The sequence below is a fragment of the Apodemus sylvaticus genome, chromosome 10, assembly GCF_947179515.1.
Source record: "Apodemus sylvaticus chromosome 10, mApoSyl1.1, whole genome shotgun sequence".
NCBI lineage: Eukaryota > Metazoa > Chordata > Mammalia > Rodentia > Muridae > Apodemus > Apodemus sylvaticus.
Window position 1 is genome coordinate 53,452,827 of NC_067481.1, and position 25,338 is coordinate 53,478,164.

At 42.4% G+C, this 25,338-nt stretch overlaps 2 protein-coding genes across 5 annotated transcripts; one reads left to right on the plus strand and one right to left on the minus strand.

Moving 5' to 3' along the window:
- Positions 1-3,623: 3,623 nt before the first annotated feature.
- Mis12 (MIS12 kinetochore complex component) lies at positions 3,624-10,367 on the minus strand. Of its 4 annotated transcripts, none has more exons than XM_052196665.1 (3): positions 10,271-10,350; positions 5,599-5,760; positions 3,624-5,196 (listed from the first exon to the last, which is right to left on the minus strand). In XM_052196665.1, exon 3 carries the CDS (start codon positions 5,162-5,164, stop codon positions 4,544-4,546), a length of 621 nt encoding a protein of 206 aa, XP_052052625.1. In that variant the 5' UTR covers positions 5,165-5,196; positions 5,599-5,760; positions 10,271-10,350; the 3' UTR covers positions 3,624-4,543. The 4 variants fall into 4 exon arrangements, with proteins under 4 accessions (XP_052052625.1, XP_052052626.1, XP_052052624.1 ...); XM_052196666.1 differs by lacking the exon at positions 10,271-10,350 and adding an exon at positions 9,903-10,105; XM_052196664.1 differs by lacking the exon at positions 5,599-5,760 and having other exon boundaries at positions 10,271-10,367.
- Positions 10,368-10,673: 306 nt separating this feature from the next.
- Positions 10,674-20,581, plus strand: Derl2 (derlin 2). Its single transcript, XM_052196660.1, has 7 exons — positions 10,674-10,851; positions 11,637-11,702; positions 14,377-14,450; positions 15,503-15,596; positions 16,922-17,117; positions 17,362-17,452; positions 20,065-20,581. The coding sequence occupies exons 1-7, from the start codon at positions 10,759-10,761 to the stop codon at positions 20,168-20,170; spliced, it is 720 nt and encodes a 239-aa protein (XP_052052620.1). The 5' UTR covers positions 10,674-10,758; the 3' UTR covers positions 20,171-20,581.
- The last annotated feature ends 4,757 nt before the right edge of the window (positions 20,582-25,338 follow it).

The window sequence follows — 25,338 nt, forward strand, 5'->3', positions numbered from 1 at the left end:
CTGCCCCGACCCCCAACCCAACCCAACCCAATCAATGAAATAACAAAAGAATGCTTGCAGCTCTTCCAGAGGACTGGAGTAAAGTTCCTAGTACCTATGTTGGTCAGCTCCCAATCACCCGTTAACCCCAGCTCCAAGGGGTCTGATACCCTCTTCTGGCCTTCACAAGCACTAGCAAACATATGGCATACACAAAGATAAAACTTAAACTCTCAAATATCCAGCCCCAGTTGGGGTGTGGTTCAATGTTTTGAACCCTAGGTCCCATACCCAGTACAGCAAAAACTAACCTATATTGTCCCTTATTTCAGGATGCACTACTGTCCCACAAATATTCTCTCTCCTGTTGTACTCCAGCCTTTAGCATTCTCCGACCACCTACCATACATCAAGCCCACTCATACCCAAGATTCAATTACTTTTCTTTCCATACAGTTGCTCATTCCTCTGTGACCAGCCTGGCCTTGAACTTTTGAGACCCTCCCACCTGTCTCCCAATGCTGGGTGGCCTGTATCTTCTAACCTGTTCTCCCATCATCCACATGTTGCCTCAGGATCATCATATGTCTGGCCCACTTTCCTGTTAGGTTTTCCCACAGTGACCATGCATCCCTCCACTATTTCATAGGTGACCGCTTCCCTATACTGATTCTACAACAATATATTAATTTTGAGGTTGTCTTGTCCAAATTCTCAGGTCTTTTCTTGTCTAATAATAGCCTTTTAGGGTTTCACCATTAAAAAAAAAAATTACCTGTGAGACGGAGAAAGGACTTGGCAGCTAAAAGCACTCATGGTTCTTAGAGGACAGGGTTTGGGCTTCCCCAACTCCAGTTCTACAGATCCAGCACTCTCTTCTGGCCTCTGCAGGGACACCATGCACATGTAGACAAAACACTCATAAAATAAAAATCAAGCATACCCGTCCTTTTGGTTTATGTTGTTCAAATTCCAGGAATGCAGGAGTATAGTTGAGTGGTATAGCTTAGTGTGAACACTCTAGCTAGGTTCAGTCCCTAATACCAAAAACATGTATTTTCAAAATTCCATATCCTTATTGACCTAGCTGGGATCACATATTTACTTTTGGCCAAAAGGGACAATTTAACAGACAACATGAAAATAACTTCTCAAATAAAAACTGAAGTGCTATTTATACTGTAGGCAGGTAAAATATCAGATATCTACTTCCAGCAGATCAAAATTGACCCAGTGCCAGTTGTTTGGGGCCAGTGTTCTAAGTTGTCAGTGATGTGCAGAAGCCATCACACATGAAGCCTTTCTGACTATGAAACAATATTATGCTTGAGAGAGATGTTAGAACTTTGCTGAGACAATACAAAAGGTCTCAGATTTCACTTTCCTAACAGGTATCTTATACCCTTATCAGTTATCTTACTCTGATCTCACTAGATCTACAGCTATTAAAAAAAAAAAAAAAAAACCTCAGCGACCCAGAACACCAAAAATGTATTCTCACAGCTGTGGAAGACCAGAAATCTACAGTGTGTCCACAGGGTCACTGCTGGAAACTCTAAGGATCTGTGCCCAGCCTCTTCCACCTTGTGGCTGTAGCACTCCAAGAGATGTCTTTCATCTTAAATCTTTCATTTGAAGGTATATTTATTATCACTGGATTAGGGCCCAAGAAAATTCAAAATGATCTTTTCATACTTAATTATATTTACAGAGACTCTTTAAGGCAACACTTAAGTCCCAGAAATTAAAATACAAATGTATCTTTGAGGGATCCCCATTCAACTAGTTTTCCAATGTGCTAAACTGGAAATGAATGTGATTTTTATCTAAGTAAAAACAGTAAGCCAGGTGTAGTAAACCCAGCATTTTGGATGTAGAGACCAATCTGATCACATGAAACCTTGCCTCAACAAATCAAAACAAAAAGCCAAACAACAAAGTTAGAGAGGGTTAGCTTTTCTCTAAGGTCTCTTGCTGAACTCCAGGGATAACTGCTTACTACCACCAGGTTCTTGTTCTTGCAAAGAATCTGTTCTGGAAATATAAAGTACCAAAGCCAAAAGTTGCATTTTTGCTACTTCCTTATCCCAGTTAGCAAGTTCCCAGTGCAAGCTGTTACTGATAAAAGTGCTGTACTGGCTGGGCCAAGATGATGACTGTGGTTCTGCGTTTCCCTTCACTGCTGGGCTGTCAGACCTACACCAGTGTGAAACAGGGGCACTAGGCTACATTCCATTCTCTGTTGGGATGCCAGGCTCCTGTGGGACCCAGGCCCATGTTTCTCTGGGCAGGAAATGGTAGGGGCTGAGAGAGAAGCTGCGGTTCTCAAACTCTTGGGCACCCAGATGACACAGGGAATCACGAGGCGGGTGGGCCTGAAATAAGTCCAAGGCTGGAGGAATCAGACTTAGCTCAGGGTGTCAGGAATGAGGGAGGGGCTTTCTGTAGGAAATTTAGGCACTGCTCATTATGAGGAAGGATCTCCCCAAAGGCGGTCCTTAGGGAGGAAACAGTCCTTGCTTTCCCAAACTATTTATTCATGGTGAAAAATGATGCACATGACTTACTCTAGATGGACCAGAGATTAAATACCTTTTGAAGGGAAACTTATTAGCTTAAACCCTCCAGGACCCATTTAGACATCAGCATAGAGAACTCCAGGTTTCTATGCTACACAACCAGTTGTCCCAGTCCTCCAGTCACTCCAGGACAGTAATCTGGTCCAGAAGAGATTCAAACACCTACCATTCTCAATTACTGCTTGACCTTACCAGTTTTTCCTCTGGTGACACAGTTCCACTTGCCCTGTAGATGAGTGTTTAATCCTCTCACATTGCCTTCAGCCAGTCAAAAGGACTGAGATCACAAAGGGCTCATGACCAAAGCAGAAGTAGCTTTGGCTTATGGCATCATTATTTAAGCACTGCCCCCACAAAAGCCAGTGTTGAATTAAGTCTCTTCCCATATATTAAGCAACAAGGTAATAGGTAAATAGTGAAGTATTTATTTATCACACATATAGAGATTATTTATTATAGGTAGAGTCCAAAGTTAAGGTAAATGCCTTCCTGCTGTCTCTTCCATGGTAGAGGTGTTACATGGTGAGATCATGCCAGAGTAGGATAGGACCTGAACTCATACTTTTGTTGGAAATCTACTCCCTAAAGAACACTCCTGTTCCCACAGTAATGGCATTAATCAAAGTATAAACTTCAACAGTGTACCACTAAGAAGTCAGAGTTTTAACATGAATTTTGTGGGATACATTCAAACCCCTTACACCAACCCTTTTAGTAATTTTCCATCCAATGATACCCACTTTGTCCCAACAAATCCCATTCTGTCCTTTAGCTGCACATTCCCAACTTCTTTTTCTTACATTCAGAATCTAACCTCTTTCTCAACACAAAATTCTGCTGCAATGGTTCCAATATCTAACTTAAGGGTCCTGAATAAAGTCTGCTTTACCAATATAACAAGCATCATTAATCACATTTAGGTTGCGTTTTTGTTTTGTGAGATGGGGTCTCTTTAGTCCTGGCTGCCCTGAACTCTATGTAAGCCAGGCTAAACTCCTAAGAGGTCCACCTGCCTCTGCCTCCTGAGTACTGGGATCAATGGCATAAAACCCAGCTAGAAGTCAGTTTTTGGGTTTTTTTCTTTTTTTTTTTTTTTTGAGACAGGGTTTCTCTGTATAGCCCTAGCTGTCCTGGAACTCACTCTTTAGACCAGGCTGGCCTCGACCACCTGCCTCTGCCTCCCAGAGTGCTGGGATTACAGGTGTGCGCCACCACCGCCCGGCTTAGAAGTCAGTTTTTAATAGCACACACTCACACATACACTGTGTGTGCATACACGATGTGGAGGACAGCAGAGTACATGTTATAGTGTACCTTTAGAAGTCAGAGGACAATTTTGTGGAGCCAAGCTTTCTTTCCATCTTTAAGTAGGTTCTAGGAATCCTACTCAGGTCACCAGGCTTGTACTACAAGTACTTTTCCCTGCCCACCCATCTCACCAGCTCTTGTCTTACAAAAAATAGAATGGAACATGACAGGTGTATCCTAAACCAGCCATATCTGTTCCAGCTGTGTGAATTAATTAATATGCTCTACTTCATGGGTTTTCTATTTTCTTTGCCTAAAATGATCTCATAGGCGCGAGGCTAACACCTTCTAAGCTCGACTTGAATCTTACATTATCAATGGGACATGTCCCTTTAATATTGCACTATACGTCATCCCATATCCCTGACCCCCCTCTGCTGTGCCCTGCTGCCCTTTGATTTCCTTTTCCTTCTTCGAGCTCCTCTTTCTGCTTCTCTCCAGTGCGGCATGTTAAATCCTGAGACACCCACATGTTGGTCGACCTAAGTTCCAGAGGGAGAAAAGCAAACGAACACAAGCTGTTTTAGAGGTCTGAACTGCAGCCTGCAATTTAGATCTGCTGATTTGCTTTGTGTAACCTAGGAAAGGAGGGGAATGTGGCCCCCAAAGGCCTTAAACAGAGAGTAAACAAAGAAAAGCTACCTATTTATATGCTCTCTCTCTTCACTACTGAGAAATTACTGTGTTTCCAGTTTTTTGCTTTCTTTTTCTACGTTGTCTATAATGTTCTGGAGTTTTCTGCAGTTCTGGGTCAGGGATACCAAACTCTCCCTAAAGTTACTAGTTCCTTGATATCTGCCAATGTTTTCAAGCTCATCAAAGAAAGTCAAAGTCTCTCTGAGTTTGGCTTTAACAGTTTTTTGCTCCTCTAATTCTGCAAGAAGGGCTTGCTCAGTACATAATTCAACTTTGTATTTCTCCTGTAACTCTTTGATCTCCTGTTTGAGAAGCTGGAATTTTTCTTCACTGAAAGGATTTGTCTCCTGACACTTGTCTTCAGGAAGCAGGATGTTTGGGGGAATACACAAAATCGACTGCAAAATCAGTTGCTCCATTTTGCTGAAAAGGTTATCGAAGCGTCCTTTCATGAAGCAAAGAAACTTCTCTGTGCATTTACGAGTCTGGACAGGGCTAATCTCACAGTCTGGAATGCCCTCCAGCTTCTTTAGGATAACCTGCTCAACAGCCTGCATCACTTCAAACAGGTGGTCTTGAAACGCTACGTAGATCCTCAGCAGACAAGTCTGTGGTGTGAAGCCAAAGAACTGGGCCTCGTAGGCCATCGGATCCACAGACATCCTGCTTCACTTTCACTCTCAGCTCTGAAAACCTGCAAGTACAAAAAGAAAAAAAATGTTCATTTGGACATCATCACCAGCAGAAAGTAACAAACCTCATTACTGATAAGTAAATAAACAAAGAAAGAAATTAAAAACTAAGGAGTGCTCCTTAGATACCTGAAGTCTCTTCTAGCCTTAACTGTCCAGAAAGACAGAAGCAGCCCTTGCCTATCTGAGTCAAATATAGGAAAACTATATCCTCTTCATTATTCATTTCTTTCAATTATTCTAACTGAAACCTTAGGCACAAACCCAACCTCAATTCTGTTATCCTGGGTAACTTTAAAAGTTTAACAGACGGCCTCAACATCCTAGAGGCCTGGTCTTCTGAGCTTCAATCATCTACTTGTGGCTCTTCCCTCCCCACCCCATCCCATCCCCTATATACCCACCTCTCAAGACAATTTCTTGCTGTGGAGCCTATGGGTTGGCCTCAAACTCTTTCATTTGTAACAGGGTCTCATGTGGATGAAGCTGGCCTCAAACCTGAGATACAGCTGAAGATGGTCTTGAACTCTTGATCCTTCTACCTCTACCACCAGAATGCTGGGATCCTAAGATCATAAGCAAGCCCAACTTTTTATGTGGTGCTAGGTTTAGAACCCAGGGCCCAGGTAAGCACTCTATTGACTTAGCTACATCTTCAACCCCTCCTGCTAGTCCAACTGTCACTCACATTGCACCTCCCACAATCTTCCTCCACCCCTGCCCCCAACCTTTGCTTTCTTGCTCCCAGTCCTTCCAATTAACTTCCTCCCCGCTTCCTTTTAGGCCCCATGATCTGCCATTTTAATTACCTCATTATAAATGTCCTCAGTTCCCTTGTCTTCTACGCTAACCATCTGATAAAAATCCAATGAAATGACCGAGCCTATACCCTCACTTGTTTTAAGGTCCTGAGTGGCATTCCTTTCCAGTGTAAGCATCTACAACCACGCCATCGATTTCCTTATGGACACAGGAGCTTAATCTTGGCATTCCCGGATAAGGGCACTCAATATAATCTACAAGCTGCATCAACTACCAGATAAACTTTTTAAAGAATTAACTGTTTAAAATATATAGCCAGTGGTATAGACAACTTATGAGAAGTCTGGGTACAACCACCCTTGAAAATTTATACATGTATTGGTTTTAAAACAGGGGTAATAACAATACAGCTATATAAATAGAATTTGTTTTTGTAGTGTTATTCATAGATTATCTCTGGACTGGAAAGAGTTTTCCTTCCTAAACATTTCTCATAGATTATGTTCCTCTAGGGTTTTGTTTTGTTGACACAGAGCACCACTACGTTGCATAGGCTAGCCTCAAATTTTCAATTTTTCTACCTTAGCCTCCCAAGAAGCAGAATGCTAGAACTATACTCTTAAAATTTGTGTTGTTGTTTTTGGACAAGTAGGTTTGGTTGACCTAGAAGTCACTTTTTATGTGTATGTACACATACATGAAGATGCCCACAAAAAACAGGTGTTAGTTAGGTCTGCTGGAGCTGGAGTTACAAACAGATATGAGTGCTAGGAATCCCACTCAGGTCCTCTGCAAAGGCAGCAAAAGAGCCCTTAACTATAGAGCCACCTCTCCAGCCCCTGCAAACAGCCTCATATACACATATTACATTTTAATGTCCTTGTCATTTCATATCATTGTGCTCATTTGCTTGACTGACTCTGACCACAGTAGTATAGCAGTTCTACCATATACACATATCCCAGATAAAGTGCCCATGCTCTTTGTGACAAACACTTCATTGGGTTCTAGCACTTTTTTTTTTTTTTTAAATACTGGGATCTGAACTAGGGCATCATACATGTTAGGTAAAATCCTATCAATCAACTACATATATTCCAGACCCTGGTTCAAACATCTTTTTTTTTCCCCAGAGACAAGGTTTCTCTGTGTAGCCCTGGCTGTCCTGGAACTCACTCTGTAGATCAGACTGGCCTTGAACTCAGAAATCCACCTGCCCCTGCCTTCCAAGTGCTGGGATTAAAAGGTGTGCACCACCACTGCCCGGCTGGTTCAGGCATCTTACTATCAGAAATGTTATTTAAAAAATACTTCTTTTAAGGGTTCATCTATCCTCCCTCTCCACCCATGGCCCACATCCATGCCCTACCTAACTTGTGGCCAATTTAGTAGGAAGGTGCTGTTCCAAAACGGAGAAGAGAAAGGGTGGCACACAGTCAACTGTACATGGGAAGTAAACCCATTCTCCTTAGACCTGTGCCATCTGCAACTGCAGTGTCAGGAGCACTGATACAGTGTAAAATAAGACAATCCTTCCCCACCAACCACATAATCAAGAGACCTGGTCAGACTTGTGAGCACACATCAGGCGATGAAGAGCTAAGCTGAAAGGATGGCTCAGCAGTTAAGTCCACCTGCTGCTCTTGCAGAGGACCCAGATTTGGTTTCCAGAATCCACATAAAACCTCACAATTGTAGCTTTTATTCTTTTTTTTTTTCTTTTTTAGCTATTTTGTTTGTGAGTTCTTCTCCTGTCTCCTAACAGTGCCTTCTCTGGCTCAGCTCAGCATCCCTGGATCATCTGTCACTGTCTTCTCTTCTCAGTCCGCTAGCCCAGGTCACTTCCAACTGTCTCCTCTTGTCTCTGCTCAATCCCTCTCTTCTCTGGCCCCCACTCAATCTTCTCTCCTCCACAACCAACTGTCTTCTCTGACCCTACTCTTCCGTGCCCTGGGCCCACGTCTATGCACTCTCCAATCCTACTACTCTCTTCCTACAGCTACTATCCATCATTCCAGTTTCAGGGGATCTGACACCCTCCTTTGATCACCTCAGGCACGGTACACAGTGCGACACACATACACGTGGGCAAACATTCAAAACACAAAAAACAAAAATAAATTTTTAAAATGTCTTAAGATAGTGAGAAATTGGGCTAGAGGTTAATAACACTTGTTGCAGAAGACCTGGGTTCAGTTCCCAACACCTACATAGTGGCTTATAACCATCCATAACTCTAGTTAGGGGCATCTAAAGTCCTGTCCTAACCTCTTTAGGAGACCAGGCACACACACATAGTGCATATACATACATGTAAACAAAACATTCATACACATACATTTCAAAATATAAAAATAAAATTATTAAACAACAAACAAACAATAGTGAGGATGGGGAAATGACTCAGTGGTTAAGAGCTCCAGCTGTTCTTGTGTAAGACCCAGGTTCAGTTCCCAGCACCCATGTGCTGACTCTCAACTGTCTCCAGTCTCAAGGAATCCAATGTCTCCTGGCCACCAAGTAAACCAGGCACATACATGGTGAATATTTACATGCAGGCAAAGAAAAGAGAGAAAAAAAATACCTACATTTAAAAAAAATAAATAAAAAGATAGTGAGGAACCAGATAAAAGTCAGGCTATGACATCGAAATAGATTAATGAGGTTTTTCTGATTTGGTCCTTGATACTGCATAAGATTCTGCAGGTGCAGCTAAGGATATGCTTCGCTGGCAAGCCACAATGATAAGATTGACGACAGTCCACATCAAGGCACAATATTCTGCGACTCAAGACTGAATTCTTTTAAGTGGAGCATGTGTACTTTGTGTCTGTGTCTTCACTCTAGCTTGGTAATGAGACGGATTCATTCCTCACTACTCTAACACAATAACTGATGGGTTAGAAAATTGGTTTTGCATATGTATAACTAGTACAGGAAGACAAACATCCTTTGTATTTCAAAACTGGGTCTCAAAACAGTTCTTCATTTTCACTTTAATTGCTAGGAGCCTTAGAGGTATTAATTGACCTTCTAATCATAACAGAAGAAGTCAGCTGATGATGGAGAGCTTCCTATGCTATCTTCTGGGGAGACTTGTTACTTTATTTGCATATAGCTAAGGAGTCTGCCCAGGGCCTTTTACATACTAGGTAAGCACTCTAGCACTAGATCCCCAGCCCCACACGGTATTTTAGAAACTAGGGCCATCTGGCTTCACATGCTGTTTGGACATTGAAACTACTTTCCCCCTTCCACCTTTACATATGTTGTTTATATTGAGATGACTTTCCTAAAAGATTCTATTTTCATTATCCGAGTAGGACAATCATCCGTTACAAATTACCCAGATGGGTCAATCTGCTGACAACCTGCACCCTATAATTCTCTTACGTTTGCACTCTAACTTTGCCTCAAAGTTCTCGACATTCCTGGATTGATGTACCATTGATTATATAACCAAATTCCTACGTCCAAACTTCCAGTTCTGAGAAAAGTTCCAATTTTGCCTTTTCTCTGTTGGACACTACCAATGTTGTGATGAGGCAGTAGCTATAAAGATGCAGTTTTACCAACAAGTTGCTAAACTCACTCCTTCAATGTTTGCTCCCACTCTCCTCAGCGTTGTCCACACTGGCCTAGAACTTCAGGATGCAACAAATCCTCTGGCTTCAGCCTTCAAAGTGGCTAGGAGACACAGGCCGGTTCAACTACGTCTTATAGTCTTACTTCTAAATGCCATTCTCTCCAACTTTTTACTTGGGTCCTACCAGTCTCGACAGTCACATTTCTGCCCCACAATTTTTAATGCTTCTTTATAACTTACTGAATACGTCTGCCACGACCAGGACAGTCTTTGCTCCAACCCAACCTAATTCTATTTTCTTTCCTTCAAGTAGGCACGCATTAGGCGCAGATTCAAGAGCCAGTTCGATCGAATACACACCCCTGAAGAACCGCCTCCGCTTTCCCTTCAGTGCTATTATTTCATCTACCGTCTCTTCTCTGCTAGATTAGAGTTCCTGCGGCTGGAGATAAGCACGGGAGGTTCCACACCGTCTCGACGAATGTAATGGACTTCAGAGCCTACGACCACCACTGACAAGGCCCAGAAACCGAAGAACGGGAAGCGCTTCCTCCAGCTCCCGCTCCCTCCCGTCCCACCCCGCGGCCGCGATGCATGTCGGGAACTCTAGGTCTCCGCGCCCAGCCAGGACAGACCCGAGGGATTCCCTACAGAACGCTCCGCCGCCCCGACGCCAGTCCTCCGGTCCTGTCCTTTCCGCTCCTCCTCAGAGCGCACTCAGCCCTTACCGAAGCGATCCCGGGAGTGATGGATTCCGCCACACACCGGCTTCCCGCCACTTCCTTCAAACTATACAGAGCTGCTGGAAAAAGGCGGCGACACCGGCTCCACAGACTCGACTGAGACCTGCCTCTGCGAACGAACGCAAAGGCGGGATGGATCGCACTCCTGATTGGCTAGCCGTGGGTCAAAAGGAGGCACTGCGATTGGTAAAAGGAAAGAGACTAGGAGGGAAAGCTAGCTGTGGCCGGCAGGGATTGGCGGAAGGAACTGGTACTTTCTCTCTGCGTTGGTAGGCGGAGAAGTAAGGATGGGCCGACGCAGAGGCGCAACTCTTGATTGGTGGGTGCGCGGCCCCAAGGCGCCAGCGATTGGTGACTGTCCGAGTACGCAGCGCTGATTGGACAGTATTGGGTAGGCTGAAGGCCAGCTTTGAGTCCGCCCCGCCGCCTGGCATACTGGCGGAAGGGGAAGGGGGGCAGGCGCGGTGGGAAAGATGGCGTACCAGAGCCTCCGGCTGGAGTACCTGCAGATCCCGCCGGTCAGCCGCGCCTACACTACCGCCTGCGTCCTCACCACCGCGGCCGTGGTGAGCAACTGTGGCGCCACATTCTCCTTTTCCAGGCTAGCTATGACTGCGTCTTCAGAAAACGGGTTTGGGCCGCGGAGAAGCCCAGTGGGTCTGGTCCTAGGGGTGGGTGGAGACATCCGGAGCTGACTCTAGGGACTCTAGGGTTTGGGATATTCCCAAGGGTGCCAAGCCAGTAACCTGAGAAGGGTGTACTCCTTCATGAAGGGCCAGGTCAGTTTCAGACAGATGAAATCCAGACCTGTAGTGAATCAGAAGTGCGGGAGCCGCCCACCCAAAAATGTGTCTAAGAGGTCTAGCAATGTCCTGGTCACTAGTGGGAGTAAGGTCCGCTAGGTTCACAGACTATTATATTGAGTATAGAAATCTCGAGTGATCTGGAAACATCTTTCAAAAGGCGGCCTATGTATATAAGTGTCTGACCATCTGTACTTAGTCCTAATAGTAGCAGGGTCTTAAATCTCTTATTTCAAGTTGTCTCACCCAGCTGTTTGAGGTGGTGACCACATGGCACACAGATTTGTAAAAGATGCTATTGGCTTGTCTCTAAAATATTTCCACCCTCTTGCCTTGTAGCATCCTCAAATATTGCAACATAAAACTTACAGTGTGTGTTGATACAAAACAGTTGTGCAAATTCTAAAGAATCTCTTACCAGCTGTCACAAGCAAGTCAGAAATTTATTTCAAGGGACAGAAACTATTAGATCTACTAATCCTTTGTTGTTCATGATGAAATTTCGTTTTGTGTTTGATCTGTTTCAAGAAGCTCTTTTTCCATTTCAGCAGTTGGAATTGATCACACCTTTTCAGTTATACTTCAATCCTGAATTAATTTTTAAACACTTTCAAGTAAGTGGTCTATAGCAACTATAATTAATGTTTTCACTATCTTTTTTTCATATCGTTTAGTAAGTAGTAAATCCTGTCAATACAGTCTCAAAAAATAGCCCAGGGGAAGCTCTGATCACAAATCTTGTTGAGATGTAAAGAGGGAATTCCACAGCCTAACAAACTCCAGAATCATTTAAGAGCTGCTAGGCATTTGTGAACTCCTCATCATATACCAAATTAGAATTGCCAGGGATGGCGCCAGGTGCAGGCCGGTAAGCAGGAGGATGGCAAGTGCTGGATAAGCTTGGGCTATATAGAGAGACGCTGTCTTAAGAAAATAGCTTTTAGTGTGTTTTTGATGTGTTGAGATTTTATATTTGACTACAACTAGTTAAGAACTAGTTGTGGCCATAATCCCAGCAGTCAGGAACCTGAGCCCACCTTGAACTACACAGCAAGGAATTGCCTTAACACACAACAGTAACAACAACCAACAACAACAGCAATAATAATATGATTTGAGAATAAACTTTTGAGCTAGCTGCTCAGGGAGTCTCACAGGAGGATAGCTTTATTTTACCACCAGACACATCTATCACTGTTGTTTTGGGTTTTTTTTGGAGGGGGGGATTTAATTTTTTTCGAGATAGGGTTTCTCTGTGTAGCCCTGACTGTCCTGGAACTCACTCTGTAGACCAGGCTGGCCTCGAACTCAGAAATTCACCTGCCTCTGCCTCCCAGAGTGCTGGGATTACAGGTGTGCTCCTCCACCACCCGGCCTATCACTGTTGCTAATTAATCCTCATGGTCCAGCTCATAAACTCAGTTCTGGTAAAACTTTTAACATTGATCTGTCTTCTAGAAGTCAGCTTATACTAACAAAAGTCTTATACCATTATCTAAAACTTTCTAAACTACAGTTTGAAGAAGTCTTTTTCCAGTGGTTAAAATGCTAAAGAGAAGTATGTTTTCATGGCAGGGTGTTCGTTCACACTCTAGATGAAGTGCAGGCAGGACCTCAAGTGGCTGTAATTCCGCTTTGTTGATGCTTTCCCCTGGCTTGTACCCAGTGAACTCTAGCTTGCCTTTCAAGATTGGCTTTTGTGTGCCCTCAGATAAGTTGTATTTCTTGTGAGAGCCTCTCTCAACCTTATTCTTTCTGTGTAGTGTCTTCACTAGCATGAGAATGCTATAACTCTGGATTGTTTGCATGTGAATAGAATGCTGGCTCCCTTTCTCTGGGCTGTGCCAGAATACGTGACAGAGCAACTTAAGAAAGAAAGGGTTTGTTTGGGCTAACAGTTTGTTGGTAACGACCATTGTGGTTGGGAAATTGTGGCATCCTGAGCTTCAGGCTGTTGATCCCATTGCAGCTGAAGAGCTATGAGTAGCAGTGCTCCCCTCATGTCCTCCTATTTCGTTTTCCTAAGACTCCAGCCCATGGAGTGGTGCTCACCTGTGTCATCCTTTCCACCTTGACTGTCTGAGTCTAGAAACTCCCTCACAGATGCCCTGAGTTTGTCTTGAGTGACTAGTTCTGTCTGTATTATCACAAGTAAATTACCAGTGATCAAGGGCTTAAGGGTGTATGTAGCGGTCCTCTGATAACCTTGACTTTGCCAAGTCTGGATGCCTGTGGCCTTTGCTAGGATTGCTTCTTTCTGGCCTGTTTGGCTTAACTGCCTAGGGTTAGGTTCTTTGTTTTGTTTCTGTCTATTTCTCTTATAGCTGTGGTGGCATGACTCTTGGTGTCCTCCTGCCTCTCAGCCTCTTGGTGTGCCTCACTGAGCTTTTTTTTTTTTAAAGACAAGGTCTCTTATGTAGCCTGGGCAACTCTTGCACTTAACAATTCTTCTGTGATCTTCCTGCCTGGCCTCCTTGGTGCTAGGATTATAGACATGAGCAACCATCCCTATCCAAGGTTAAATTCTTGTGTTCTGGTTGGAATTGGGAGTTCTAGGTTTGCAGTCACAGTCTCCACCCATCTGCTTGTCCTCCGGCAATTCCTTATGCATGAAGTGCGGTTAGTCACACCGGCTTGCCGGCTTGCCTATCTCTCTTATGATAGTAAATTATGTAAAGCTTTCTGAGTAGTTGTATGTTGAGTAGGTGAGACTGGACCTGCATCTTTCCTTGTCTCTAGGAACATTAATTCTGTCTTATAAGGAAGTTGACTTGAAACCAGAACCTGGCTGTTTATACTAGAATTTTTCTACCAGTATGCTATAGCTAATACAAAAACATTTCTTGGCAGCTTTACATACTGAATCACTGAAATTTTTAGTACCTATAAACTCATTTAGATTATGGTGACTACACATATAAAAGCACTCTGTTCTGCACACTAACCTAGCTTTTACCCAGTGGCATAGTGTGGATTTTTGTGTTGTGTTTAAGACAAGATAATCATGATTTTGAGGTTTTTTGTCCTACCATCCATATAAATTTCATAGTCAAATTAGCATCGTGCACATGCATACGCATATGAGTGCACACACCCAAACTTGTGCAGCACAGAAGAAATCCAGAATCAGATTGGGTACCTTGTTTGAATGTATCCCACCTAGGACTTTGGAGCCTCAGAGTCATAAGATATTGTTTTGATCTTAGTATAGAAATGTTTCCTGGTCATGTATTTTACTTAATGTGTCTTTCTCTTGATCTCTCCCCTACCCCTACAACTCCCCTGCAGATCTGGAGGCTAATCACCAATTTCTTATTTTTTGGTCCAGTTGGATTCAATTTTTTGTTTAACATGATTTTTCTGTATCCTTTATTACATAGAGTCAACATAAAAACTTTAGGTTATATAGTATGTATGTAATATAAACATGTTATACATATAAAACTTAGTATATACTATAAGTTGAAACTATTACTCTTGTTTATTTTTATAACCTTTTAGTTATAGCTTCTGGGCCTGTAGTTTGTAATCAGATCATAATGTTTTGAAGGAGGTTCCAACTGTTAAAAGATATTAGTGTCCTGAAGTTGTGATTTATTGTAGGCATATTTGTAAACTAACATCAGCAGCAGCTGGCACAGTAGTAAAGCAGCCCGAAAGATTGGTAACTCAACAGAATTTTCCCAGGTTTTGGAATGGGTTTCTGAGAGTGGAGATTTTGATTGCAAGGCTAAAAATGACAATGTCAGAATATCGGCTGGCTTGACCTGTTTAGCTTTGAATAAAGACTGGAAGAGCCGTGGTTGGAGAGCCAGTTGGTAGCTGGGTGTGCTGAGCCCATCCTCCCTCCTATACCTAGTGCTCCTGCTCAGCTAGGGGGCAGAGGCCTTTAGGGGTGCCGGGAACTTTGTCCTAAAATGGTTTCCTGTGTTTCCTGCCAAGAATATCATTCTGATAAGTTTGTAATGAAAAGCTTTTCATTACAGTTTGTATTGACTAGGAAGCAGAGAAACTTAGTCTGCGCAGCCTGGAAAAGGAACTGTCGCCCAAGGCTGCTTTGCCAGGTTGCTTCCAAATCAGCAAACCAAGGATGGTGCAAACTAACATGCCGTTGAGCATGGGAAAGACAACACTCCGAATCTGAAGAGACGTGAGGGCGGCTGGACCGGTGTTCATGCAGTATTTGAATTAGCATCCCAGCGAGACAGGCTTTGGAAAATATGGTGCTAGTTTTGACATTGCCTAAAATGCTTGATGTGAAAAAAGAGAAACCAGATTACTCTTCAAACATTCTTAGAGAAATGCAGCTTAAATACTTAAAAATTGTATAAAGCCTAAGTATGTTTCAATGGTTCGTTACATTTTATCTTCTTTATATGTATATGCCTAATATTTTCTTAACTTGAAACTTAAGATATCGTTATTGTCGAATGCTAGAAGAAGGCTCTTTCCGAGGTCGGACAGCAGACTTTGTATTTATGTTCCTTTTTGGTGGATTTTTAATGACTGTATCCTTCAACAAATAGCATACAGGAAAATATTAAAGAACAGACTGTCATCTGTTCCTCAAGCTTTTCATCTGTCTCCCGTGATTCACTAGATATTTTGAACAAACACAAACATAGATCTCCAGATTGCAGCCTCAGGACCTACCATTTATTTCACAGCCCCCTTGACAGCTTCCAAGCCCAGAGGTTGCACAAGAGGCTCCGCTGGGCAAGAAGATTCAACCCAGGTGTGTTATCTTGAAAAAGTGAAGTTACATCTCAGTAACTTCACTTTTAAACTCGGTTAGTAAGAAGATGTGTATTAAGTCACTGTCAAGACTAATACAAATGGTTTTACAATTTCTTTTTTTTTTAATGATTTATTTATTTTATGTATATGAGTACATCATTGCTCTCTTCAGACACACCAGAAGAGGGCATCAGACCCCATTGCAGGTGGTTGTGAGCCACCATGTGGTTGCTGGGCGACCTTTGGAAAAGCAGTCAGTGCTCCTAACCACTGAGCCATCTCTCCAGCCTACAAATGGTTTTAAAAAGAAGAGAATCTGGGCTGGTGAGATGGCTCAGCAGGTAAGAGCACTGACTGTTCTTCCGAAGGTCCTGAGTTCAAAACCCAGCAGCAACCACATGGTGGCTCACAACCATCCGTAATGAGATCTGAAGCCCTCTTCTGATGTGTCTGAAGATAGCTACAGTATACTCATATATATAAAATAAACAAATCTTTTTTTAAAAAAAGAAGAGAATCTGTTCTGTGTATGTGCAGTGCCGAGTGCAGTGCACATACACAGTGCACTGCCGAGTGCCATGAAGGCTTTGCTCCCGCCTGCCCGCCTCAGCTGCTGTGAGGTGTTGGCGGTGAGTGTGCTTCACTGTACTTACTGTCGAAGGAATTAATGTTTCTCAAAAAGGCAAGAGCATCACAAAAACAGGGCCAGAGAGATGGCTCAGTGGTCAAGCACCCTGCTCTTCCAGAGAACCAGGGTTCAATTCCCAGCAACCACATGGTGGCTCACAACCATCTGTGATCTGATGCTCTCTTTTGATGTGCATATAGACAGAGCACTCATATACATATTTTGGGGAATTTTTCTAAAAAAGCAGAATTTTAGTGTATAGTAGCTATAATCCAGATAATTCAGCCCAAGCCAGTTTCTGCCCAGATGCCTTGGGTAATTAATTTCAGACTTTTCTTCTTTTGATTTAAAAATGTCACTGCTCAGCTTCTCTAACTGAGATATTAGCTAAAGGGCAACCTTTGCTCTTTTGCTTAGCCTTCCCTAGTAAGCTTTCAGGTTGATATTTTCCTTAATTCCATCTGCTAGCTTTTTGGTTTGTTTGTGAGCTTAGTTTTTTTAGGCCAGGCCTTTACAATAATGCTGGTCTACGTGTGGAGCCGAAGGAACCCGTATGTCCGCATGAACTTCTTTGGTCTTCTAAACTTCCAGGCGCCCTTTCTACCCTGGGTGCTCATGGGGTTTTCCCTGTTGCTGGGGAACTCAATCATAGTGGACCTTTTGGGTGAGTGTCTTATCACTGCTTTTCCTCCTATTTTACCTGATAATGTAATCTGTCACTGTCTTTCATTTTTGTTTTGTTTATTCTTCATATATAGCTGTTACATGATTGTTTAATAATTATATCTGAATGATATTAACTCATTGTTTTTTTTTTTTAACAATTATCCTAAATAAAGTATATGATGACAGGGAACTTAAACTTGAAATTTTAATCTTTTTTATCCTTTATTTCTGGTTGATTATAGGTATTGCAGTTGGGCACATATATTTTTTCTTAGAAGATATATTTCCCAATCAGCCTGGTGGAATAAGAATTCTGAAAACACCATCTATTTTGTGAGTATTTAACTCCATGTCTCATGTTTCATGCAGACAAACCATGATCTCAATTTATTTTGGGCCCCCTCCGTGCCTGGTTCATATCAGTAAGTGTTTACAGATTGAGCAACATGACTGCAATGGGGAGCGTTTGGATTGGCCAGAAACAGATTGGACCAGGGTTATGATTACTGAGCGCTTGACATCATGGGGTGACTTTGCAGTCACTGTCCTGAATGACCACTAGGACTTGTGACCCAGAGGGGCGCCTGCAGGTTTTGTGAAAGCTGCGGTCCAAATAGAGAGTCGTGAACAGCAGAGTGAGCAGCACAGTCCAGAGGACAAGCTGATGGTGTTCTGACCAGCAAAGCGGTGGTGGAGACACGGGGAAACAGGACTGACGCGGCTTTGGACCTGAAGCTGCACTGGCTGATCCACCAACAAGCAGTGTGACTCAGAACACATCTCTTCATTTTTATACTGCAGTTTCTAGAGCTACAGTTTAGATTTTTAAGACCATATTCTGCTCTAGAATTTTGTGTTCTTGGGAACTATTACATGAAAGAGGAGCTCTACTGAGGCAACAAAATGATTTGATAGAAGCTGTCTGTCGTGGAATAGTTAAGCGCAAAAGAATGAATGTGGTTCAGTGGTTACAGGACCAGCTGCCCCTCCAGAAGACCCAGGTTCAGTTCCTAGCACGCACTGACTGCTAACAACTGTCCATAACTATAGTCCCATGGATTTTATGCCCTCTTTTGGTGTACAGATACACATGCAGACAAAATACCCGTATACATAAAATACACAAATAAATCTTAAAAAAAAGAACTAAAATGGAAAATTGATCTTAAAAAGAAAAAGAATGAGCTAATGAGGTATGCTAGTACCTTTGCCCCACCTACTCTGAAGGCTGAGGCAGATGAATTCAAAGTTTGACGCCAACCTAGGTACCATAGCAAGAGGCCATCTTAGGGAAAAAAATTTTTTTAATTAACAATAACAACAACATCAAACATTTTTAAAAAAAGGAAGGAAATAAATCTTCTGTAATTCTACTTATACATAGCGGTTTCCCTGGGCTGGGTTTGCAATAAGCAGTCTTGCGTCTTTCACTGTCTAGATATTTTCTTGGTAATTTCCTACGTGATTACTGTATTGGCATCATCTCTACTTCCCCCTTTCTCCCCTTCAACTCATTCTGTGTCTCCCCCACTCCCTCTTCAAGTCATGACCTCTTTCATTATTATACAGACATACAGAAAATCTATTTACCTATTTAGTCCATCTAATGTTGCTTGTACATAGATGTGTTTAGAGCTGACCACTTGGGTCTAGGTAATTGTATACACTTTATTTATTTATTTATTTATTTATTTGTTTATTTATTTATTTATTTATTTATTTATTTATTTTGGCTTTTTGGATTTGGTTTTGTCGAGACAGGGTTTCTGTATGTAGCCCTGGCTGTCCTGGAACTCACTCTGTAGACCAGGCTGGCCTCGAACTCATAAATCCGCCTGCCTCTGCCTCCCAGAGTGCTGGGATTACAGGCGTGTGCCGCCACCGCCCGGCTGTATACACTTTTTTAATAGCTATATAATTTTAATTTTTCAAAGATTTATTTCATAAATGTGTTTGTGACACTGTATGCCTACATTTTATGTGCACAGTATGCAAGGATGCATATGTCTAGAAAGGCCAGAGAACGATGTATCCCCTGAAACTAGACTTACAGGTGCTTGTAATCCTCTGATGTGGGTGCTGGAAACCAAACCTGGGTCCTCTGCAGGTGTTGTAAGTACTCCTCATTGCTGAGCCATCTCTCCAGCCCCCGTCTATGTATTTTCTTAAAATGTCATTTCTTAGTGTGCAATAATTACTTTTTCTAGGTGGGTATGGTAGTGCACACTTAAAATTCCAGAACTCAGGAGGCAGAGGCAGGTAGATTTCTGAGTTTGATGCCAGCCTGGTTTATAGATCCAGTTCCAGGAAAGCCAGGGCTACACAGAGAAACCCTGTCTTGAAAAAGAAAAAAAGGAAAAAAAACTACTTTTCCATTATAAATGGCCTAGAGAATTTTAGTGGCTACATGATATACTCTGTAGTTCATATTTAACATAATTATATTACTCCCTTACTAATAGACATCAACATCAATTATTGCTTTTCCTTCTGTGTCTGGAGTGGCGGATGTCCTGGTAACTTGAGTCCACACACTCCAACATGGAATTCACTGTCCTAGTGGTTGTTAAATGAACAGTTCAGTGGTGGTATGTACATTTATGATGTGCTACGATGGCCACTGTCCTTAGAAGGTTTTATCTTGTAATCCTAAAACTCTGCCCACTAAGTAGCTCCCTATTTCTGTCATCCAGCAACCACCATTCTTTTTATGTGCCTGTGAATTTGACAGTCCAGGTGCCCCATCAGCATTTATTGCTTCCATAGTAAAAATTAGTATAAGAGGTAAATATTAATGTAAATGTTAAATAAGTATAGAGCCTTTAATACTTCTTTAGTTGGCAGGCAGGGACAATACTAACCTATTTGTGGAAGCCCTCTGGGGACTGCTTTATAGTACTTCCAATATAAGGTGGCTCTGTCACTGAATGGTCTCTGTGTTTTAGGAGGACTATTTTTGATACGCCAGATGAGGATCCCAATTACAACCCACTACCTGAAGAGCGGCCGGGAGGCTTCGCCTGGGGTGAGGGCCAGCGCCTTGGAGGGTAAAGCAGCTGTGCCAATTACGAGACCCATCTGAGAAAGACTCAGTGAAATGTCCATTGGGATCTTTTATCCCTTGTTGCAAAAGCGTGGACAGTTTTGACAGCTTGACAGATTTTTAACTCCAGAAGCACTTTACGGGATGGTACATTGACTAACACAGAAGACATTTCCAGCAGTTTGCCAGGGGTTCCTCACTATGCTGGTACTAAAAGTATAACCTCTTGGAGCCAAAAACTGGAGAAACAGATACCCTGCCTGCTGCCTCTAACAAGTACATGGGTTGTTAACGTACGCTGGAGCTCAGCAGCATAAGGCAGGGTTTCCTCCTCCTCTTCTTTGATAGACAAGGCCGTGGTGTAATGGAAGTTACAGAGAGGACAAAATAAAACTGAATTCCATCTCTCTCACACTGTATTTAAGCTTTCGTGTGATCTTTTAAATCATGGTAATGTGTTCTTGCTCTCCTGCGTATGTTTGAGCACAGCAGTTTCCGTGCCGGCCCTCATGTCTCTACGGCTTTCAACTGGATTTCATTTCAAGATTGGAAATACACAGCCGTTGTGTACATCTGACTAATTCTAGTTCAGCGTGCTAGCCTCATAGAAGGAAGATTGGTTTCTGCCATTCAGATAGTTCTCAATCTGAAAACCACAAAGCTTCAACTTTAGACCACAGAAGGAGGGAGAAGGGAGGGTAATTTCTTGTAGCTAAGGAATCTGACTATAGAGAAGCCAGCTGTAAACAAAAAGCAACTGTGGCATCTCTTTGAGCTGGAGTTTCCCTACGAAGAGATACCCAGATTAGTAATGGCCTCCCTTTGTCAAAGCACAGGAATACGAATGGGCAGCAGTTGGGCATGTGTTCCTCTTGTCATTCACTTCAAGAAAAGCTCAAAAACTTTCCAGGGCCAAGTGCCTGGTTTACCTTCCCAGTCGGGTAGAAATCAGGGTCTTTGGAAGCAGCCACACTGATGGCTCAGTGAATACTTGTCAAAGATGGTACATTTTGTCTGACTCAACAGTTTCCCATTCATGCTGCTTTATCAGAACTCAGAAAGATGATCTAAGATCATTTTTATAAACATTAAAGAGGCACAGGACTCCCCAGATCAGATCATCCTATTTAGGCTGAGTTGCTTTTCAGATGAGATTTTTCTCAAATGTTGACATAGGCTTAAGTAAGCTCTAGTAAACATCTTAGGTGGAAAGTTTCAGATACATTTGAAGTGGAAAGCATTTTAACAACTAAGTGGAATATAAGGAATGGAATGAGTATGACACTAGTAAATAACTGAAGACCATTGTAATTTTATGGGACACGCGTCAATGGGACTGCTTTTGTCTTGTTTAAAAATCTTTAAAGTTTAATGACAATCTTAGATTGTATGGCCTTATGGGATTCTTAAGTTTGATTATTGTTTTTGTTCAAGAAGGCTTTATCAGTAGCTTTTGGGAATATATTTTTATTATTGTTTGCTTTTAAGCCAGAAATGTTTTTTTAAGGTTTTATTTATTTTCCCTTAGTTAATTTTAGATTTAGCTAATTAATGGCATTATTGTGACCGATTTTTAATTCTAAAATCTTCACCAGCTATTCATTTTAAACAGTGAGTACCCGTACACATTAATGATTGAAAACAGAAAATGTGTTTTAGTTGTATAGCCTAAAGCAATTTCTGGTGTTCAGGATGTGAATTCCTAGTGGCAGAATGCCGTGCTGTGTGCCGCACTGTCTCCTGACAATGTCGACTTCCGTCACTGGCCTCTCGGTAGTTTGGCATGTCCCTGGCCCTGTGTTGTTTGACCGGATCCCTGTGCTCACTGGGACACAAGAAAAAGTCCTCATTTCCCCAGCAAACCTCTTGATTCTGATTCTTCCAAAACATACTTCCTTTTCGTGAACCGAGTCAACAGAAGAGTGAGATTGGATTATGGGATTCTGTGACCACTTAAGCTTACATGAGTATAGTTTGAGCCATTTCCTGGGTTGATTGTACCAGAAATAACCGAAAAGCACACCCCAAGCATAGGGCGTTTTGTTTTGTTGTTTCAGGAATACAGTATATGTTCATTTAAAAAACGAATGGACATGCCAATTGCATCTCCATGGAGATAGATTTTATATACTTTGGTGTGTTTATTTCACTATGAATTTTTACTTGTTTCTTCCACTTCTTTTTCTGTCATTCGGTGTCCTCCTGTCTTTTCTATTTCTTTTGTACTTGCACGAGGCCAAGCGTCCCCATCCTGGATCTTGAAATGGAACCATAACACTGTCTCTAGGGTCCTCTGGGAATTAGGAAACATTGGAGCTATTGGCATGTTGGGTAACATGCTTCCTAGAACTGTCATGCCCTTGGCCACTGTTTTATTTTGTGGCTATATTTTCCTTTCACAGGCGAGTTGTCTGTGTTAGCTAAGATCCTGCCGGTCCATCCTCTTTGGGATGACTAAGCTACTTAATGATTTTGAGTTTGCAGTAAAGCTCTTGAACCTTGCCTGTCTCCTTAAGCCACCCTACTCCGAAGTCAGCAGTCACCTCTTAGCCCTTATCAAATGCATATTTTGTGTCTTCCTCTGAACCTTGCTCCTACATCTCCCTGGCAGGGAGGTCGATTTAAGTTTCTTCAGTCTTTGAAGACCCTGACACTAAAATCTTAAAACTGAGGTCTATTTCACTGTCTTCTTTAAATCCTTATGAAGCTTCAAATCCATACTAAAGTTCTTATACCAAATCATATATTGTCTTGTGCTGTTCTTAGCTGCTACATGTATGTTAGTTTTGTTTCCCTCATGAGAATGTAAGCTCCTTAAGGGCAGGGACTACGTCTTAACTTTTGTATCCACCACAGTGCCTAGCACTGTGCTTGGCACATGGGTGCTGAATAAATACTTTGTTTATTGATCAGCAAACTATTATCTTGTATTTTTAATTATGAAAGAATCAATGTGTACGAATCCAAATTTGTACCTGGTTGCTGAGGTTTAATAGTCTTTCTGGAGTTGGGCAGTGGTGGTGCACACCTTTAATCCCAGCGCTTGGGAGGCAGAGACAGGCAGATGTCTGAGTTCAAGACCAGCCTGGTCTATGGTCTACAGAGTGAGTTCCAGGACACCCAGGGCTACAGAGAACCCCTGTCTTGAAAAACCAAATTTATATATTTCTATATAATTTCTGAAAACAGAATGGAACAAAACTGACCATGATTGAGAGCAATCAATGGTTTGGTGGCCTTGCAATGCAAGGTGACCGTGAGCTGGTATAGTCATGGTCAGACCAGGGAGTCACTTGTACAGACGACCACCTCAGAAAAGAGTGCAATGTGTCTGACAGATCATTTTTTGGAGGAATAATCGGGATATTCTTTTCAATGCTTTCACTTGTCAATATGAAAGCGACTGAAGAAGAGGGTTTTTTGGAGGGGCAGCAGATGTCAGACTGCCACTGAAAGATAGGTGAGCAACATGTAATGAAAGACTGAAGTTTTCAACTCTGATTACTTTATTGTTGAGGATGCTGAATAAATGGGTTACCAGGAATGAGTTCCTTACAGAAGTGTTACGTTTTACCTTCACCTTAAAACATCTCTGAGTCAGTATTTTAAAAACACCAAGATTCTTGTTCTCAGAAAAAGAAAAGAATGGCTTGCATGGTAACTGTTGCATGTGATTAGTGGGTGCTCTTAGATAAGTGGGTTGTTGGGGCGGGGTGATAGTTCCAGAGGTAATAACACCACCAAGCCTAAAGACCAGAGTTCAGTCCCTAGCCCACCACATAGCAGAGAGAGAGGCAACTGCCATAATTTGTTCTCTGACCTCTTCCCCCCCTTTTCTCTCTTTCTCTCTCTCTCTCTCTCTCTCTCTCTCTCTCTCTCTCTCTCTCTCTCTCTGTGTCTCTCTCCCCCTCTCTCTTCTCTCTCTCCCTCTCTCTCCCTCTCTCTTCTCTCTCTCTCTCCCTCTCCTCTCCCTCTCTCTCCTCTCTCTTTCTCTCTCTGTCTCTCCCTCTCCTCTCTGTCTCTCTCTCCCTCTCTCTTCTCTCTCTCTCTGTCTCTGTCTCTCTCTTCCTCTCTCTTCTCTCTCTGTCTCATACACACACACACACAATCAACGTATTTTTTTAACTGGTGTTTTACTTACTCACTTGAATGACCCATTTGGACTCTTGTAATTTAGGAATATAATACTTCATGTTAGGTTGCTTGGAATGTGCAACTGCCTATTATTTTATATACTCAAGGTCCATAAGTTAGTTTTCTATGTAGGGGTTTGATTGCCTTCCTAAATCAACACAAGGGGGGGGGGGGGAACATGGAAAACATGTCACCTTACTCGTCTTTGTAAGATTTATTTTTACTATTTAAAATTACATGTACTTATATGTGTCTTTATATAGGTGTGTGCCCAAAAGTTTGGGTTACCTTGATGATAGAGGTACAGGATCTTCTAGCACTGGGGTTTCAAGCACTGTGAGCTGCCTGATACGGGTGTTGGGAACGAATTTGAGTTCTCTCAAAGAGCAGTAAGCGTTCTTAACCCCAAACCCTGTCTGCATTCCCAAACCAATATAGTCTTCATATACATCCTAAACACACCCAACATGGACAGTTTTTAAGTAACCCCTAGTTAACTGTCAGAAGCTAAATAAAAAGTTTTTGGGGGGATGTTTTTTGCTTCTCAGATACATTTATTAAAGTCCTATTGTAAACGGTGTTCAGGTAAGTCCACAGAGATGGTCCACGTTCCCGTCTGTCTGACAGAGCTGAAGTTTAGCTCACATGATGCATCTTGAATGGTCTCGGAGTGATTAATGATGGCAGTGAGCAGGTGCAGGACTGGAGCTTTCAAAGCTTTTATCAAAACTCCGTGATTTTATAAAAGATGAGGGTCACTGACCCCATTTCTACCCAAATTTCCTGGTAAACCTGGCGTAGTAAAGTTTCATGGGAGGCTCAGACATTCTTTAAAAGGGTTGAAGACATCTCAACAGGACCAAAGCCACAGGCCACGCCAGATTCCCCAACAAACAGAAAGGTCCACATCTGGGGGTCTTAAAAAAAAAAAAAAAAAACAGGTCCACATACCAAATTTGATGGATATCTTTCACATGAGAAGTATAGGAGGCCCCATTCTGTGAGCACACTGTACAGAAGTGGGCAGCATATCTCATTACAG

Bases quoted from the DNA above. Each gene is read 5' to 3' on its own strand.
- Derl2 (XM_052196660.1), top strand. From the start codon at position 10,759: ATGGCGTACCAGAGCCTCCGGCTGGAGTACCTGCAGATCCCGCCGGTC. The intron at 10,852-11,636 runs GTGAGCAACTGT...TTTCCATTTCAG, and splicing joins TCCTCACCACCGCGGCCGTG to CAGTTGGAATTGATCACACC. The intron at 14,451-15,502 runs GTATCCTTTATT...TTGAAACTTAAG, and splicing joins TTGTTTAACATGATTTTTCT to ATATCGTTATTGTCGAATGC.
- Mis12 (XM_052196664.1), bottom strand. From the start codon at position 5,164: ATGTCTGTGGATCCGATGGCCTACGAGGCCCAGTTCTTTGGCTTCACA.